The sequence below is a fragment of the Crinia signifera genome, chromosome 19 (assembly GCF_055691185.1).
Source record: "Crinia signifera chromosome 19, ASM5569118v1, whole genome shotgun sequence".
Taxonomy (NCBI): Eukaryota; Metazoa; Chordata; class Amphibia; order Anura; family Myobatrachidae; genus Crinia; species Crinia signifera.
This window is the reverse complement of record NC_139226.1, coordinates 125,572,488-125,587,159: the sequence shown is the minus strand read 5'-3', so window position 1 is coordinate 125,587,159 and position 14,672 is coordinate 125,572,488. Positions and strand designations below refer to the sequence as shown.

At 44.6% G+C, this 14,672-nt stretch overlaps 1 protein-coding gene across 3 annotated transcripts in view; it reads left to right on the top strand.

Moving 5' to 3' along the window:
* The window catches only part of SAMD11 (sterile alpha motif domain containing 11), a 160,307-nt gene that overhangs the window by 125,917 nt on the left and 19,718 nt on the right, over nt 1-14,672 (top strand). For all 3 annotated transcript variants that reach the window (XM_083163284.1, XM_083163283.1, XM_083163285.1), the window contains exons 7-8: nt 1,583-1,741; nt 7,697-7,847. In XM_083163284.1, coding sequence (XP_083019410.1) covers nt 1,583-1,741; nt 7,697-7,847 — 310 coding nt within the window. The remainder of the gene's footprint in view (nt 1-1,582; nt 1,742-7,696; nt 7,848-14,672) is intronic.

The following is a 14,672-nucleotide window of genomic DNA, read 5'->3' as shown; positions in this document are numbered from 1 at the left end:
TGATTCTATTCTATTCTAAACAAGAACGGGAACCTTAGTACAGGGCACACAGGTTATATGTGAGCCTGACAAACCAGCAAATCCTTATTGTGTCCTTAGTAGGTCTGGCATCGCATTCTAGCTGTGTTTAATGAGCTGTGTGCTATTATTTATTAGATTTTACATTGCTGGCCTTCGCTTTTTTCCTGACCATAGTTTCTTCCAGCATCCCGCTGACCTTAGAACCTTTTTTTAACCTTGATTATTTATCTGCTGATCTTTTACCACTTCTGTCCTTTGAGTTTGACTTGGTCTGCCAGACCCTCACTATCTTTTGATAACCGCCTAAAGGCCCCCATACACTGCGGCGACTTCTCCCCCTCTGAGAAGTCGCATACAGTGCTCCCTGGAGCTGCCCGAAACCTTCCCGGACGGAAAATCGCATGCGGTTCTATTGCGATATATATCGCATGCAACTGAGCCTGCCTGGAGCCGGATGCAACCCTGCAGATTGCTTCTCCTGCTGGGGCGACTCGGATGGTCTGGCGTGTTGTGCACCTGACTGCACATTGCATTGGACCCGCTGTCCATCATCTGCAATTTGGCCTCTTTTTCTGCGAATGATTGCTGCAATCGCAGGCAGAGGGCCCAATTTATGGGGACCTTTACAAGTACAGTACCTGGGGCAACTGAGGACCTGTGTACATTATACATTTTATGGGAATGGGGCTGCTGAAGGCAACAGCCCACTGCTAACTTGGCTATAACAGCTGAGCGATTGGCGTCACTGACCATTACTATACCTCGCCCATTAGCAATCCCTGACCGCTTACAAACGTCAGTGTACTTTGTCTATTCATTTTACAGCGACCGTTTTACGGTATAGAATTGTGCGCTGCTTATTGAAAAATGTGGATTATTTTTTTGTTCGTGCCCTGAAAGTGTCACCCTCCTGTCTATATTGATGTAAATATGTTTTTCCCAAGGCTGACTCTGCCTATTTCCAGAAAGGTCACTGAGCAGCTCGTGCAGGTGACAGTAGGCTATAAATAGGCAAGCGGGGGTGTCTGGAGAGGCTTCTCTGATTAGCTTCTGTACCCAGGTGTGCCGGTGCTGCTGGCCTCATAGTAAATGAGGGCTCTGGTGCAGGTGTTGCTGGAGAATCTCGTGTCATATATAATATTCTCACTAGCTCGGACATGTATATGTGTAACCAGAGAACAAGTGGAGGTAGGGCTCGTGGAAATACCATCTCTCTCTCTTGGAAATGCGGCGTTGGATCCATTTTAATGAAATGTTCCAATCAAATAATATAAATCGGAGCTGGCTAGGGATGGTTTAATAATTAATCATTTCAAGGTTTGCTATCTAGCCACTATTTTTATTAACCTTGAACGTTGTAATTTAGTGCTTTGCAATTACAATTATTGCCGCTGATATTGGCCATTCTATCGATGGTGTGCATGCCCGTTAGAGGCTTCTGTGTTTTAACTACTTTGAAGAGAACTAGTATATGATTTTGTATATATATATATATATATATATATAGTCCTTTCTTTTTTTTTGGTGCACAATGGTGATAACATTTTCAATTTGTCTGCAGAAAACTCCCAGACTCCTTTGTTGGAGGAGCCGTTGGCCCAAATGACCCCCGAGGAGCACTACAGGCGTATGATGTCAGCACTTAACGAACATGGCTTTGAAGAGCAGCAGCAGCGGCTCTACCAGCTGGCAAACAGTATGGCAGTCCCTACTCACAGCGGTAAGACTTACCCAACAGTTGGTGCCCTGATACTAGTGCTGAAATTAGGATAAGTCCCAAAAAAGTACCAAATTATCCCTTTTATTATTTGAACTAACTTCATCTAACAAGCATCATGTGCCAATATGACTGTATTTCCACCTGATACTAACTGGACCATTTACTAAGATGGGAGTTCTACTGAAGATGGGATGTTGCTGTTAACCAATAAGATTCTACTTCCTATTTAGCACCTTCTAGAAGATAGAATCTGATTGGTTGCTATGGAAAATCCCATCTTCAATATAACTCCCATCTTAGTAAATTGACCCCCAAGACTTGGCAAAAACACTCATTAAATTGGCTTTAAAAAAAAAAGTAGGGATTACATTGAGAATGGGCTATTCTCCTTGGATTGCTAGCTTTTGGGAGCTTCAAATGTGCCCCCTATCACTCTATAGACTCCTATTGTTGAGAAAGAACAAACAGGAATTTGCAGCATTATCCTTTTAAAATAGGGATTTTCTGTACTTGTGCATTAGAATAAGCACATTTGAACAGTTGAGGTTATTAAAGTGCTGACTGCAGCCATGCTAATGGGGACACCGTCACTTTAAGTAACACCAGCTGTTCTCACAGGGACAGGCCTGAGATTCAGAGCACAGATTTTAATAAATCAAGGGCACAGCTCCACTAACCCATCAGGGCTTTGATTTATTAAAATCATTACTCTCAATCCTGATGGAGAGTCAAGGGGTGGCCTTGATTTATTAAAATGTACCAGGCTGAAGGGGGAAGGGATGTACAGATAGTAACAGATTATCTGATTGAAGCTTGGTTAGTAGTTAGGGGAGACCACCTCACGTCATTAGCCATGTAGGGGAACGCCAACAATGATCTATCCCCGCTTAGGATTCTCAGGCTACAGATCTTGTGACTTATCTTATTCACAAAACAAGTGCATCCTGTTCGCTCCGTTTTGCAGATAAGTAGGCTAGATGTATTTGGACACATATTATTTAGATAATATAGGAACAAGGAGCAGTGTAAAATCCTCTTTTGGTAGTGTCATGTGCCTTCATGTGTGGCGAGATTTCCACCAGACTATGTGAGGTTATAAAGCCAAGGCAGTGGTGCTTGCAGAGGAGCAGTCTGGGTCAGCTGACAGGATAAGACGGATGATCCTTGCAAATTACAGTAGCATTAGTGCAAGCAACATTATACCTAGTTCTCAGAACACTGCAACAAATTGTATTTTATTGGGTCTAATATTTAGAGCAGGCATGTACAAACTATGGCCCCCCAGCTGTTGTGAAACTGCAAGTCCCATCATGCCTTGCCACTGATTTGCTATTAGAGAATGCTAAAACTATGGCAAGGCATGCTGGGAAGTGTAGTTTCACAACAGCTGGAGGGCCACAGTTTGGGCTGCTTTAGAGGCTTGCCATGCTTTAATAGAACGTTGCCTCTTTTACTCCACAAAAAGGATGACGATGACTGGTATTAAAGTGGTATCGGGTAATAAGAGGGTGGCCTTCTAATGTGACTGTTAAACAGTCTTGCAAAATTCATGTCTTCAGGTTTAGCTGTGGAGAAAAGGCTGTATTTGAAGATAGTGATAAAATTTAGAGTGATAAACCAATCAGCTCATAACTGTCATTTTGCAAACACAGCCTGTAACATGAAAGTTAGGAGCTGATTGGCTGGTGGTCTGTCACTTTTCAAGCTTAGTACATCTGGCCCATTCTGCTTTATTTTGAAGAATATATGCACATTAGATGGAAGATTTCATTTTAGTTGGGCTATCCCAAATAAGTCCGGTTACTTACCTGTGTTGAATATGTTACACATGTGTGCTACTGCCTATCATCACTAATACTGAGCTGCTTAGCACTCAGACAGTGATCTATAGAAGTGATCGGCAACAGACGGCACAGCTCCTCAGCTCGCCTGAACAAACCAACCCAAAGAAATAACCTTTTCTGACCAGGTTTGACTTTTTGAAAGGGTTACTCCTGCCCATGTGTCCTCAAGGTAGAGAGGACTAATATATAAAGTGTGGCCTCTGTTCTTCCCGACCGGAGGATATATGAAGAATTTTATCTTGGCTTTCTCTTGTCTGATATTAATCTGCCTTCTGATCTTGGCTTTGTCCGCAGCCTCCTGGGCTTAGTGTGTCACTCCATGTGATTTCCCAGCTGTCACAGAAACACCCCCCCCCCTCTCTCCTTACATACATGAGGGCATCCTATAGCTGAGTCAGGGTGTCACTGATAACAGAGGAGAATGACCTGTCTACAGAAGTAGCAGGAACAGTGCAAGTATTTAGCCGCAATGGCGGCACACTTACCACTGTCTAGCTACAGCAATTTACCATGCAGACCATCTTAATTTTACCTCATCGTGTAAACAGCTACAGGCTGTGGAGGCAGCCATTTTGTGTACTGGACCATACATAAGCATGCACCCTGCCAGTTCAGTTTACTACATTGGGATATACTCTGTGAGGTGCTTCCCTGTGAATGTAGAGGAGGCCTCTGCTTAGCTTGTGTAATCCTTTAGTATACCATCAGTCATAGACATGTGCTGGGCCTCCTTTGCCTGAACCATTTTTAGACCCATCTTGTCGTAGTGCTTGACACCAGCCTGTGAATAGTTAGGTGTAAGTTTTAAACTTACGCCTCGGCAAGGGCACCACGCACCCTTCACATATAATTGTTTGGTACTTCCCTAAGGTGTTGGATAATGTTGTTAATCTAACCAATGCTGTGAAAGTTCTCCCATATTTCGATGCATATAATTCATATGATCATTACATGAACCTATGAGAATGCCACACGACTTGTAAACATCCGGCACCACCGCTCTCGCTATCTTGTGTCTTTGGCCGGTACAGTGCATACTGTGTTATCTTGCATGCTGCACCACATCCCCTCCACTATGTCTTTCCCCCTCGTCATTAGGCCTGCCTGCGGTTTCTGCCCGGCCCTCTTATTAGCGCCGGTAGAGGCCATCCTGCCGCTTTGCACTGACAGAGGAAATTGTGGTTGATACTTGTTAGCAAGCCACATTCAAAAACATAAAGGGGGGTTGGTTGAATGAGGAACATCGATGGCCAAGACAAATATCAGACTTACTGCAAACAAGTGATTACAGCTTATGGACACTCCTAAATTAAAATATCATTTTGAACAGAATATTTGACAACGGTTCCGTGATGTCAGATTTTTACTGAGTGGGGGCGGACTTGCTGTGTAGACAATTGGGCTGTACTGTGCATTGTCTGTAGCCTCAATCTTTTCTATAAGTACTGTAATGGCACCAAATAATCAAACTTCCCTCTCTTTTAATTGCTGTAAAGGTAGTTATAGATCCAAGTCAGTGGCTTGCGACAAGACATTACACAGATGCATGCTAGGATTCAGTGGGCAGCAAATTCATGTTTTTTCTAGTAAATTGTGGTAGTGGGTAAGATTATACATTTCCATTCATCAGTAGTATATACAATATTTATGCAGAGTGCAATGTGGATAATACCACTTTAAAGAATACGGTCACTCGTCGACCCTATTTAGGACAGGCTTAGGTCGACACCTGTAATAGGTTGACATGCCGTTGTTCAAAATCATGTGTAAAACATTATATAACATGTAAATGGTCATGTGACTGCAATAAATGAACTACACTGTTGTTTTACCTCTTTTGCGGCCGATGGTCTGATCATTTGATTGCTTTGTTGTAAGGAGTCTTTGCAGTTACAGCAGTGCTTTCTTGTGTTGGGTCTGTTGCGCATGACAAGAGATTATGTTTTAAGTTATCAAAGCATTTTCTTTCTTATGATAACTGAATGGATTATAATGTCCTTGCCATAGGGGATCTCACCACCCATGTACAATTTTATCCCATTTGTGTTTTTTGTAAATTAAATCTTGCATAGCTAATTCAGAAACAATGAAAATGTCTACAATGTGTCAGATTGTGTGTGTTTAGGAAGAGGATGTGATAACTCTGATGGCCAAATGTAGATCTGTCTTATCTCTGGGTGGTCAGACCGTTTTCGTTTGCAGACTATTCAGGCTTCCTTTAAATTTGCTGACACCCCCCCCCCCCGTCCCCCCGTCCCCCTCCGCTTACCCTCCCATCTCTGTGGCTTGCGTTCCTGAAGCCGCCAGTTTTGACAGGCCATGACACCCCTGTGACTGCCAAGCACAGCAGCCGGGAAGCCCCCCCAGGCAGAGCTGACATATCTCATCTAGACAGTGCATCTCACTGATAGCTTAGGGTACAACAACGCAGTCTGTAACCTGCAGCAGCTCAGGCAGCCTGGGATCTTTAGCAGGCAGCCATAGCCCAACTGAAAGCACTACCTCAGGTCAGCCTCCCAAAGCAGGCAATTACCCAAGCAGCCTTAATTTGTGTCAGGGTAATCTATAGTTCTAATGATCATTGATTGGCCTGCCTTTCTTTTTATCATTGCTATGCATGGTCCAGGAATAAAGGTGTGATGGACAATGGACATCCTTTTCCAACCAGTTTCGGTTATTTAACTATCCAACGTAGAGGATCGTGTTCACGCACGCGAAATTAATTCTAACTAGTAAAAGTGAGCTGAAAACACTGTCAAGTCGCTAATCTGTCCCGTCAGACTCTCCAGGACTCACAGATATACATAGCAATTATATACAACATGCTCCGGGCTGTCATGACTGCAGAATCTTCCACTTCAGGACTTAGCAGGAATGACAGACTCCCAAGCCACCTGGAGTAGGGTTAATACGTGAGGATTTGTCCGGATGTCTCCCATATACATGTCTGTGATTGGTAGACAGGTGTTGCTGAACTTGCTAATTAGGCGAATGGAACGATCTGTTACTAGAGTGAACTTAAAATTATTTCGGTACTTGTGAGTTATCCGGGCGTCCGATTTGTAAATCGGGTCGGATCGGGACATCGCATCGCATCGCATGCGACCATCGGATGCGATGCGATGACCCGATTTTTCCATAGGAATCAATGTTAAAATGGACTGAGTCCATTTTAACATGGAATTCAATGGGAAAAAGGGTCCTTTTCATACCCCTACTATCCAAGTGGGCATGGAGTTGGATATAAACCTGTGGCGAGCGTAGCGAGCCACCGAGCCCGAAGCGTGGCGAGCGTAGCGAGCCCCGCGAGGGGACACGGAATACCGTCCCCTCGCGGGGCTCGCTTCGCTCGCCACGCTTCGGGCTCGGTGGCTCGCTACGCTCGCCACAGGTTTATATCCAACTCCATGCCCACTTGGATAGTAGGGGTATGAAAAGGACCCCTTTTTCCATAGGAATCATTTTAACATTGATTCCTATGGAAAAATCGGGTCATCGCATCCGATGATCGCATGCGATGCGATGCGATGCGATATCGCATCGCATCTGATTGTATGCCTTAACTTAAGGCATACAATCAAAAAATCGGACGCCCAGATAACTCACAAGTACCATTATTTCTTATAACATATTTTTTTTAAAACCCCATTCTCCTCAGTGCACATATAATGCCACCTTTTTCACTTGGTAAAATAAACTTGGCCCATCCCACCCCCTCTCACGGCTCCCCACCCGGGGGTGACTCAGTTGTGGTATGTTTGCAAGTTAAAGACATGACTCTAGCTCCAATGGAAGAAAAAACATGTGGTTTTGATTGAGCCGAACGGAGAGGCAGGGAGAGAGGGGAGAAAGAAACCGCTTTAGAGGAAGATAGAGAAGGTAACAAAAGAGGGCAAGACATGGAGAGAGAGAGTGATAAAGAGCAGGATGATCACAGCGAGCAGCCAGGTAATAATTGCTACGCAGAGAGGGATGAGCAGGGAATTACGGAGAGGGAGCTGTGACTTGGGGGAGGAAGATGAATTGTTCAGGCTATCTCTGTCATGAGACGGCTTGTGAATCGCTTGCAGCACTCCCGGGTGTTTGAGCTTTTTTTTTTTTCTTTTTGCAGATCTGCTTCGAGCACGACAAGAAGTGGCAGCTGCTGTGGTGCGGAACCCAGGAGCTATGGAAGCTCACATACCCTCCTCCAGTAACTCCTCCAGCCAGCGAAGGAAGCAAGGCCTGCCACAGCATCGGGACACGTCCCACTTCACAGACAGGTAATGCATGATTTGGGCTGTGCTTATGTGATGCCCCAATACACTAACTGCTACAGATGTCCATTGCCCAAGAACCCATAAAGCTTACGATTAGTTATTTTAGGGATATCCGGCAATGCAAATGGAATATTTTGGCATATTTCCACTAATGGGTTTGTACATGGAGTTTTATTTGGCATTTTCAGTGAAGAGATATAAAAAGGCACATACAGTATAACCATGCTATCAGTAACAGCCTCTGTTGTAGGCCAATACGAGGTCACCCACTGCTGTCCGTACTCAGGCTTCTGGATGGGTCTGTTGCCAGATGTTTGTTTTCCCTCTAACTATCGCAGAACAATAAGAGGGAGGAAATATTTTATCAAAATAATAAAACAAAAAATAACGAAAAAAAAGTTTCAGCAAGAGGGATGAATGTATAGTCATTGCGTGTAAGAAAAAGCTGTGCGCTATAATCACAACTGCACCTCAGCCGCTGCGTGTGTACGCGCGCTGCTGTTTGGGTGACCACTTCCCGCGACTAGCCTACCGCAATGTGTACGCATCGCGGTGTAATCTGTAGGGGGGCAGAGCTGTGTATCTTTCTGCACGATGACAAAACAGATAAAGTACAAGTGATGTCATAAGGTAGTGCTCACGGATTATCCCAGGCACTGAGGTTGCACCAAAATTAGCCTTGGGAGGCCAAATATGGCTCGCTAGCAGACCGTTTTGATCCTTACTGATCAAAGGTGGTAAATAGTAATCAGGCACAGGTTCTGGCATACTAACGTATATAGAGGGTGATTCTGGTTGCTTAATTTAAAGGACAAAACCATAGGCACTGCAGGTGGGGCAGATGTAACATGTGCAGAGAGAGTTACATGTGGGGGAGTTATTTTGTTTCTGTGCAGAGTAAATATTGGCTGCTTTTTTCTTACACGGCAACTCACACAACACCACGTGGGATTTTACAAATGTCACATTCATGCTCAAGAGAGCACCCAAATAATCGGCAATTTGTGGCTTTATTTAAAGCTATTTATAGGAAACCACAAACTATAGTACATAGGGTGTAGATCGTATTGTCGACCCTACTTAGGTCGACACAGGCATTAGGTCGACACCGCTGGGTCGACATGGGACAATGTTGACATGGGGTTTGGTCAACATGTTTTTTGTTGTTGTTTTTTTTTTTTTTTTTTTTAGTTTTTTTACCCGAATGTCGACATTTATTCTCCCTCCACGCCCTAGTGGATGGTAGAGCATGAAATACCGCATGTCGGCTCAAAAAACTGTGAATTAACCCATGTCGCGCTTGTCGACCTAAAACCATGTCGACCTTCATCCATGTCGACATAGAACACTGTTGACCTTGTTGCCTGTCGACCCAACGGTGTCGACCTAAGTCTGGTCGACAATACGACCGTATCCCGGTACATAAAGGATAATCAATTTGGGGGAAAAAATTATTTGAATGTAATTTTGAAGTGAATGTTGTCATTTGCTAATTATCTCTTGGTCTCTTGTACTGCTGCCTTTACCTGGAACTGAGTGTTCAGGGATTGAGACCTTTAATTTTTAATCACATTTAATTGGCTAGTTTTTTTTTTATCCTGCAAACTTCTGGCTTTTTACAGGCTTTGTTTCCCCCTTCCACACAGTCTTTGCTGGCACTCGGGGATTGTTGGTTTCTAGGGAAGAGTGAAGTGGTTTTAAGATGTTAATCTGGGTCCTTGGAACGATGGCTGGGTTATATCTCTGGAATGATGTGTAGGATCAGCCTCTGCAGTAGGATTGCATTATGTATGTCAGTGTTGTGGGAACACAAGTGAGTGAAGGGGGCTTGCACTTTGGCTAACCCTTCCCACCATAGGGAAAGCTGCAGACACAGACACGCCATTTGTGGGGATTGCATGGTTCCTGTCCAGCATAACTCCAGGAAAACCTCCCAACCTCTGTGTGGCCTGGACGTCTTCCAGGGAAGTCAGAGGAGTAGATGAAGAAAGCATGTTTGGGTGGGGGAAAGAGCAGGAGAGAAAAGGGAGCAAGTGTGTCTGAGGAGTCTAATCTGGCTCTGACCTGTAATTTCCATCTGGAACGGAGCACGTCCTCTCCGCGCCAGACTTGAAGAAGGAAGAGGGGGAATGTGGTTGTTGTTTATCACCAGATAAAAGATCATTGTCTGGGCAGGGCCGGATCTTCTGCCGTTGATGCTGGCAGAGGACTAGTAAATAACGGTTGATTCCAGTATGGGGGCGGGAAAGGCCTGGAGCTCGGTGCTTGGCAAGCAGAACTGCGGTTATTTTTCTTCTGTCCGGTGAGATTTGACAGGCTGGGATTATCCAGCTCCCGGAGGGGGTCTGTTGCCAGACATTTCTCACCCCCCTAACTGAATAGCGAGAGACACGCCTGAGATTCTTGTGACTGTCATCCACACACACATAGGGATAAGCTGGGCCCGTCTCATGTTCCCTAGGCCCAGCGAGGACCACAATACTTGTAAAGGGACATTACTGTACTTTTCCTTTAGCTCATCGCATAGAAGCACTTTTCTTTGACTGCTTAGCTGTGATCCCACTTCCGCCCATCTGTTGCTTTGCGTAACATGAACCTGTCACTTTACCAGTGTCGTGCAGAATTCATACATACTTATGCTACTTTAGGGCCTGATTCAGCCCTGCGCATGTTCGCAGCCTACCGAACAGATAAATAACGGGACAGTTATCCCGGAATAGCCCAGATGGTTACTGTTTCAGAGAACATCCATTTGATTAGCTGGTTAGCATTAATTGCCGTCCTCTAAAACCTGTGCTGCGGCGGACATGCAGGGAAAGGGTTAAGCGCACAGGATGAAGCTGGCTAGCCTGGAGCACATATCTGTAACCCCCCCTTCCCCTCATCCTCCTCTATTCATGATTCCCTCCCTCAGGTATAGTGCGTGAGTAGAAGGTAAATTTATGGCTGCCAGAGAGAGAGGAATTGCATGTGGTTGAGAGCGGCTTGGCATGGGGTTAAGATTCCTTCCCATCTCCCTGTAGGGGAACTCCAGCGGCGGAAGAATTACTGGGCATCTTCGCAGCTCTTCAGCCACAATGCATCCTGGGATCTGTTATCACTTTTCACATAGTACTTCCAGTAACTGTTCTCACAGGAAATTGTTGCCATAATAAGTGGAATAACAATTGCCTGTTCCAGCGCACATGTATCCACTCCACGCGGCAGCTTGCGGACTTTATTCTCTAGTCGTGTCAACATTCTACAATCTACTATATATATAGTATATCCCCAGGTGATGGGTTCTCTCATATTATATCCTCCCCTCCTTTATATCCTCTGTACTCTGTATACACATACACAGTAATTATAGGAGGAGTCGGCACTCACATTGTCCTTACCAGAATGTCGACAGGTTCTGGATGTCGATTTGGATATTAGGTCAACGAGCAATATACAACATATAGTATTTGGTTTTACCTTATTATTATTATATTATTATTATTACATTATTATTATTATTATTATTATTAAAACAAGCATGGGTAAAATGATTATCTCTGGTATTTACAGAATAGCTGCATATTACACGTATGCAGTGTCTGGCTGCATATTACACGAACACGTGAATACAGGAGCTGCATATTACACGTATGCAGTGTCTGGCTGCATATTACACGTATGCAGTGTCTGGCTGCATATTACACGAACACGTGAATACAGGAGCTACATATTACACGTACACGTGAATACATGAGCTGCATATTACACGTATGCAGTGTCTGGCTGCGTATTACACGTACACGTGAATACATGAGCTGCATATTACACGTATGCAGCGTCTGGCTGCCTGACTCAATCATCGGACAAGACAGGGTTAGCTCATTTTAACCATATAATGTATAACCCTGTAATGACTTTAACTATTGATTATGTGAAGGCCATTAGCGCTTTTTGTTAAAGAAAAGTCAATACATTTAAAGCCTTGTGAACCATTTGTCTCCTGTTAAAGGACATATCAAATTTAGCAGCGTGCAGCGCAAATCCCTTAATGCCCTCCATGGCTGGAGGAGCCGCGCTCGGAGGAGCAGAGAAGCAGACACAGGCTGGAAGACGGCAGAGCTGTACCTAGTCCCTGGCTTATAATCATCTGCCATGTATGCTGAGACTGTGTATTAACTATATATAAGGCATCCTTGTCTACATTACATCCATCTGTACATTGTTTACCTTATAAAACATTGGGTTGTGGGCCTAACACAAGGTTACACTAACCATGTGCACTGCAGGTGGGGCAGATGTAACATGGGCAGAGAGAGTTAGATTTAAGTGGAGTTTTACTTTAAAGTGAGATCTATATTGCAGTGTAAAAATAAAGCAGCCAGTATTTACCCTGCACAGAAACAAAATAACTCACCCAAATCTAAATATATCTGCACATTTACATCTGCCCCACCTGCAGTGCACATGGTTTTGTCCATCTAAGAAGGATTTTGTCAGAAATGGTGAACTAGAATAAGGCCCTAAGTGACACTCTGCGGTTTATAATATTTGCCCATCTGATGGTTTTTTTGTTCCCTTTTGGTTGTCCACAACTCCCCCCTGCCCTAAATGCAATGGTGGATCATACAGCTGTGTGCTATGGCTTGCTGTCCATAGGCCAGCCAGATACTGCTTTATGCAAAGAGTACTAATGGTGGAGAGGTAGGGGGCAGCCATATTGCTTTTCACACAATCCTCCAATCAAAACAGCAGATCCAGAAATGCTGCTTATTCCTAGTTGTTGACTGGCTGCCTGTTTACTTCTCTCTGCAATTAGGGAAATCAGTGGAAGAGAAGTACGTAAACGCAGCGTGTAATTGCAGCACGCTGACCTTGGCACACTTAAGTTCACTCTTCCTCTCCAGTGGTCCTGCGGGGACTGTCTCTATGGTAACAGTGCACAGGGGCCTGGCAGGGCAGGGTTAAGCGGAGCCTTGTAAAACCCTGTAATGTATTTTGGCTGTGAGCCTGTGAGATGGAGGTGTTTGAGTGTGCATGAGGGACCTGTGTATGGGGGCACAGAGAGCTGCAGGGTAATCCTTTCACTTCTTTTATACTGCTAATACACAATGCCTCTTCTTAGTTGTGAATTTGGGAGCGATTTATAACACAAGTGGATCAGGCACCGCCATAGAGCAAGTGAGTTCAATTGCCATTTGTTCTTCCTTCCAATAATAATAAAAGCAAGGTTTCAGGTGAAGGCCCATTGCTAAGAGGCAACGCTAAGTCTGTGCTGTGTTCTGTGCAAGAGGAAAGCGTTTCCTGTGTTCCAGCTACGGGAGTAAGGCCCTGGGAGATGGAGAAGACATGAGCGATGGAAAGGTCTGAAGTTTACTCATTAAACCGAAACACGCACCCATCCAAGAAAGGCGGTACACAGATTGTATTATTAGTAAACAAAAGGTGTATGGCGCTAAATACCACCATGCCGCCTTTCTTGGATGTTTGTATATTAGGGGTGCAGTCCCATTAGGAGAGCCCCGAAGCAAGAACCCCTGTCCAGATAGGCGGATAACCAAGTGCCTGAACATTTGTGGTGTTCCTAGGCCATTTTATCTGGTGACTTTCACCTTTTACCTCACTACAACTTGTGGTTTTACATGACCGGTACACTGGGGACTAGACGTGCAGCTGGACAAATCGCATGTGGAACGCCACATGAATTCTTATTTAAGGCTGGCTGGAGAGGGATACGGTCATTAGGTCGACATGGGCTAGGTCGACAGTGAAAAGGTCGACATGGGGTTTTTCACTGTTTTTTGAGCCGACATGTGCCGACAGGCGGTATTTCATGCCCTACCATCCACTAGGGCTTGGTGGGAAAATAAAATAGTGTGCCGAGTGTAGCGAGGCACCGTGCCCAAAGCATGGCGAGCGATGCGAGGGAATGCGGTGCACTTCAAACTGTCCATGTCGACTGTGTCAACATTCGAGTAAAAAAAAAAGTGAAAAAACCATGTTGACCTTTTGACTGTCGACCTAGCCCATGTCGACCTAATGCTTGTGTTGACCTAGTGTCATGTCGACCTTGCTGCATGTAGACCTAGTGGTGTCGACCTAGTTGTTGTAGACCAAACGATCCAGACCCACTGGAGATTGGATGGTGTAACTGGAAGAGAAGCCTCTTTTTCACATTGAGGCACTCTAGATGCAGTGGCCGACAGGACTTGCTTGAACCTCTACAGAGGTCGGAGCACACATAGTTTAAGCCAGTTTATAGTGTTGACATAATTTATGATTCAGTGAGCGTTTGGGGGTATATTGTACATGGCGGATGCTGGGAAGATGATGCCTGTAAATATGACTGGAGATGTATAGATGGCTTAATATATACTTGTGTTTCTGGGGCTGTGTGGCTGTATCATGGGCTGTGTGACTGCGCATTCAATATCTATGGCACGATCTGATTGCAGGTATTGGATGTGTGACTGCACTCCCAATGCTCACATGAGTAAATATTCTCTGTACCTTCTACTTTCATGACGGTCCTGGTGTTGGATATATATATATATATATTCTGAATGATTTCATATTTCTGAAGTATAAGTGGCTTTTGTGCAGTCAGCGTGGTCAGGGGTACAGTACATGGCACGGAATACCAGTGTGTGGGTTTCCCTGTAGGCATCGCATGGTAAAATGGAAGTTACCAGGATGTGATAGAAAATTAGTTCCGGCAATTCTATAGTGTACTGTAAGTGTGATTGCGCTCGCTGTACATCCGACGCCTTGCGGAACTCGTTTGTCGCCTCTTGCGAATGCAGATTGTTTCCTGCAGTACACGGAACATGACTGTAACGGAACACTGCA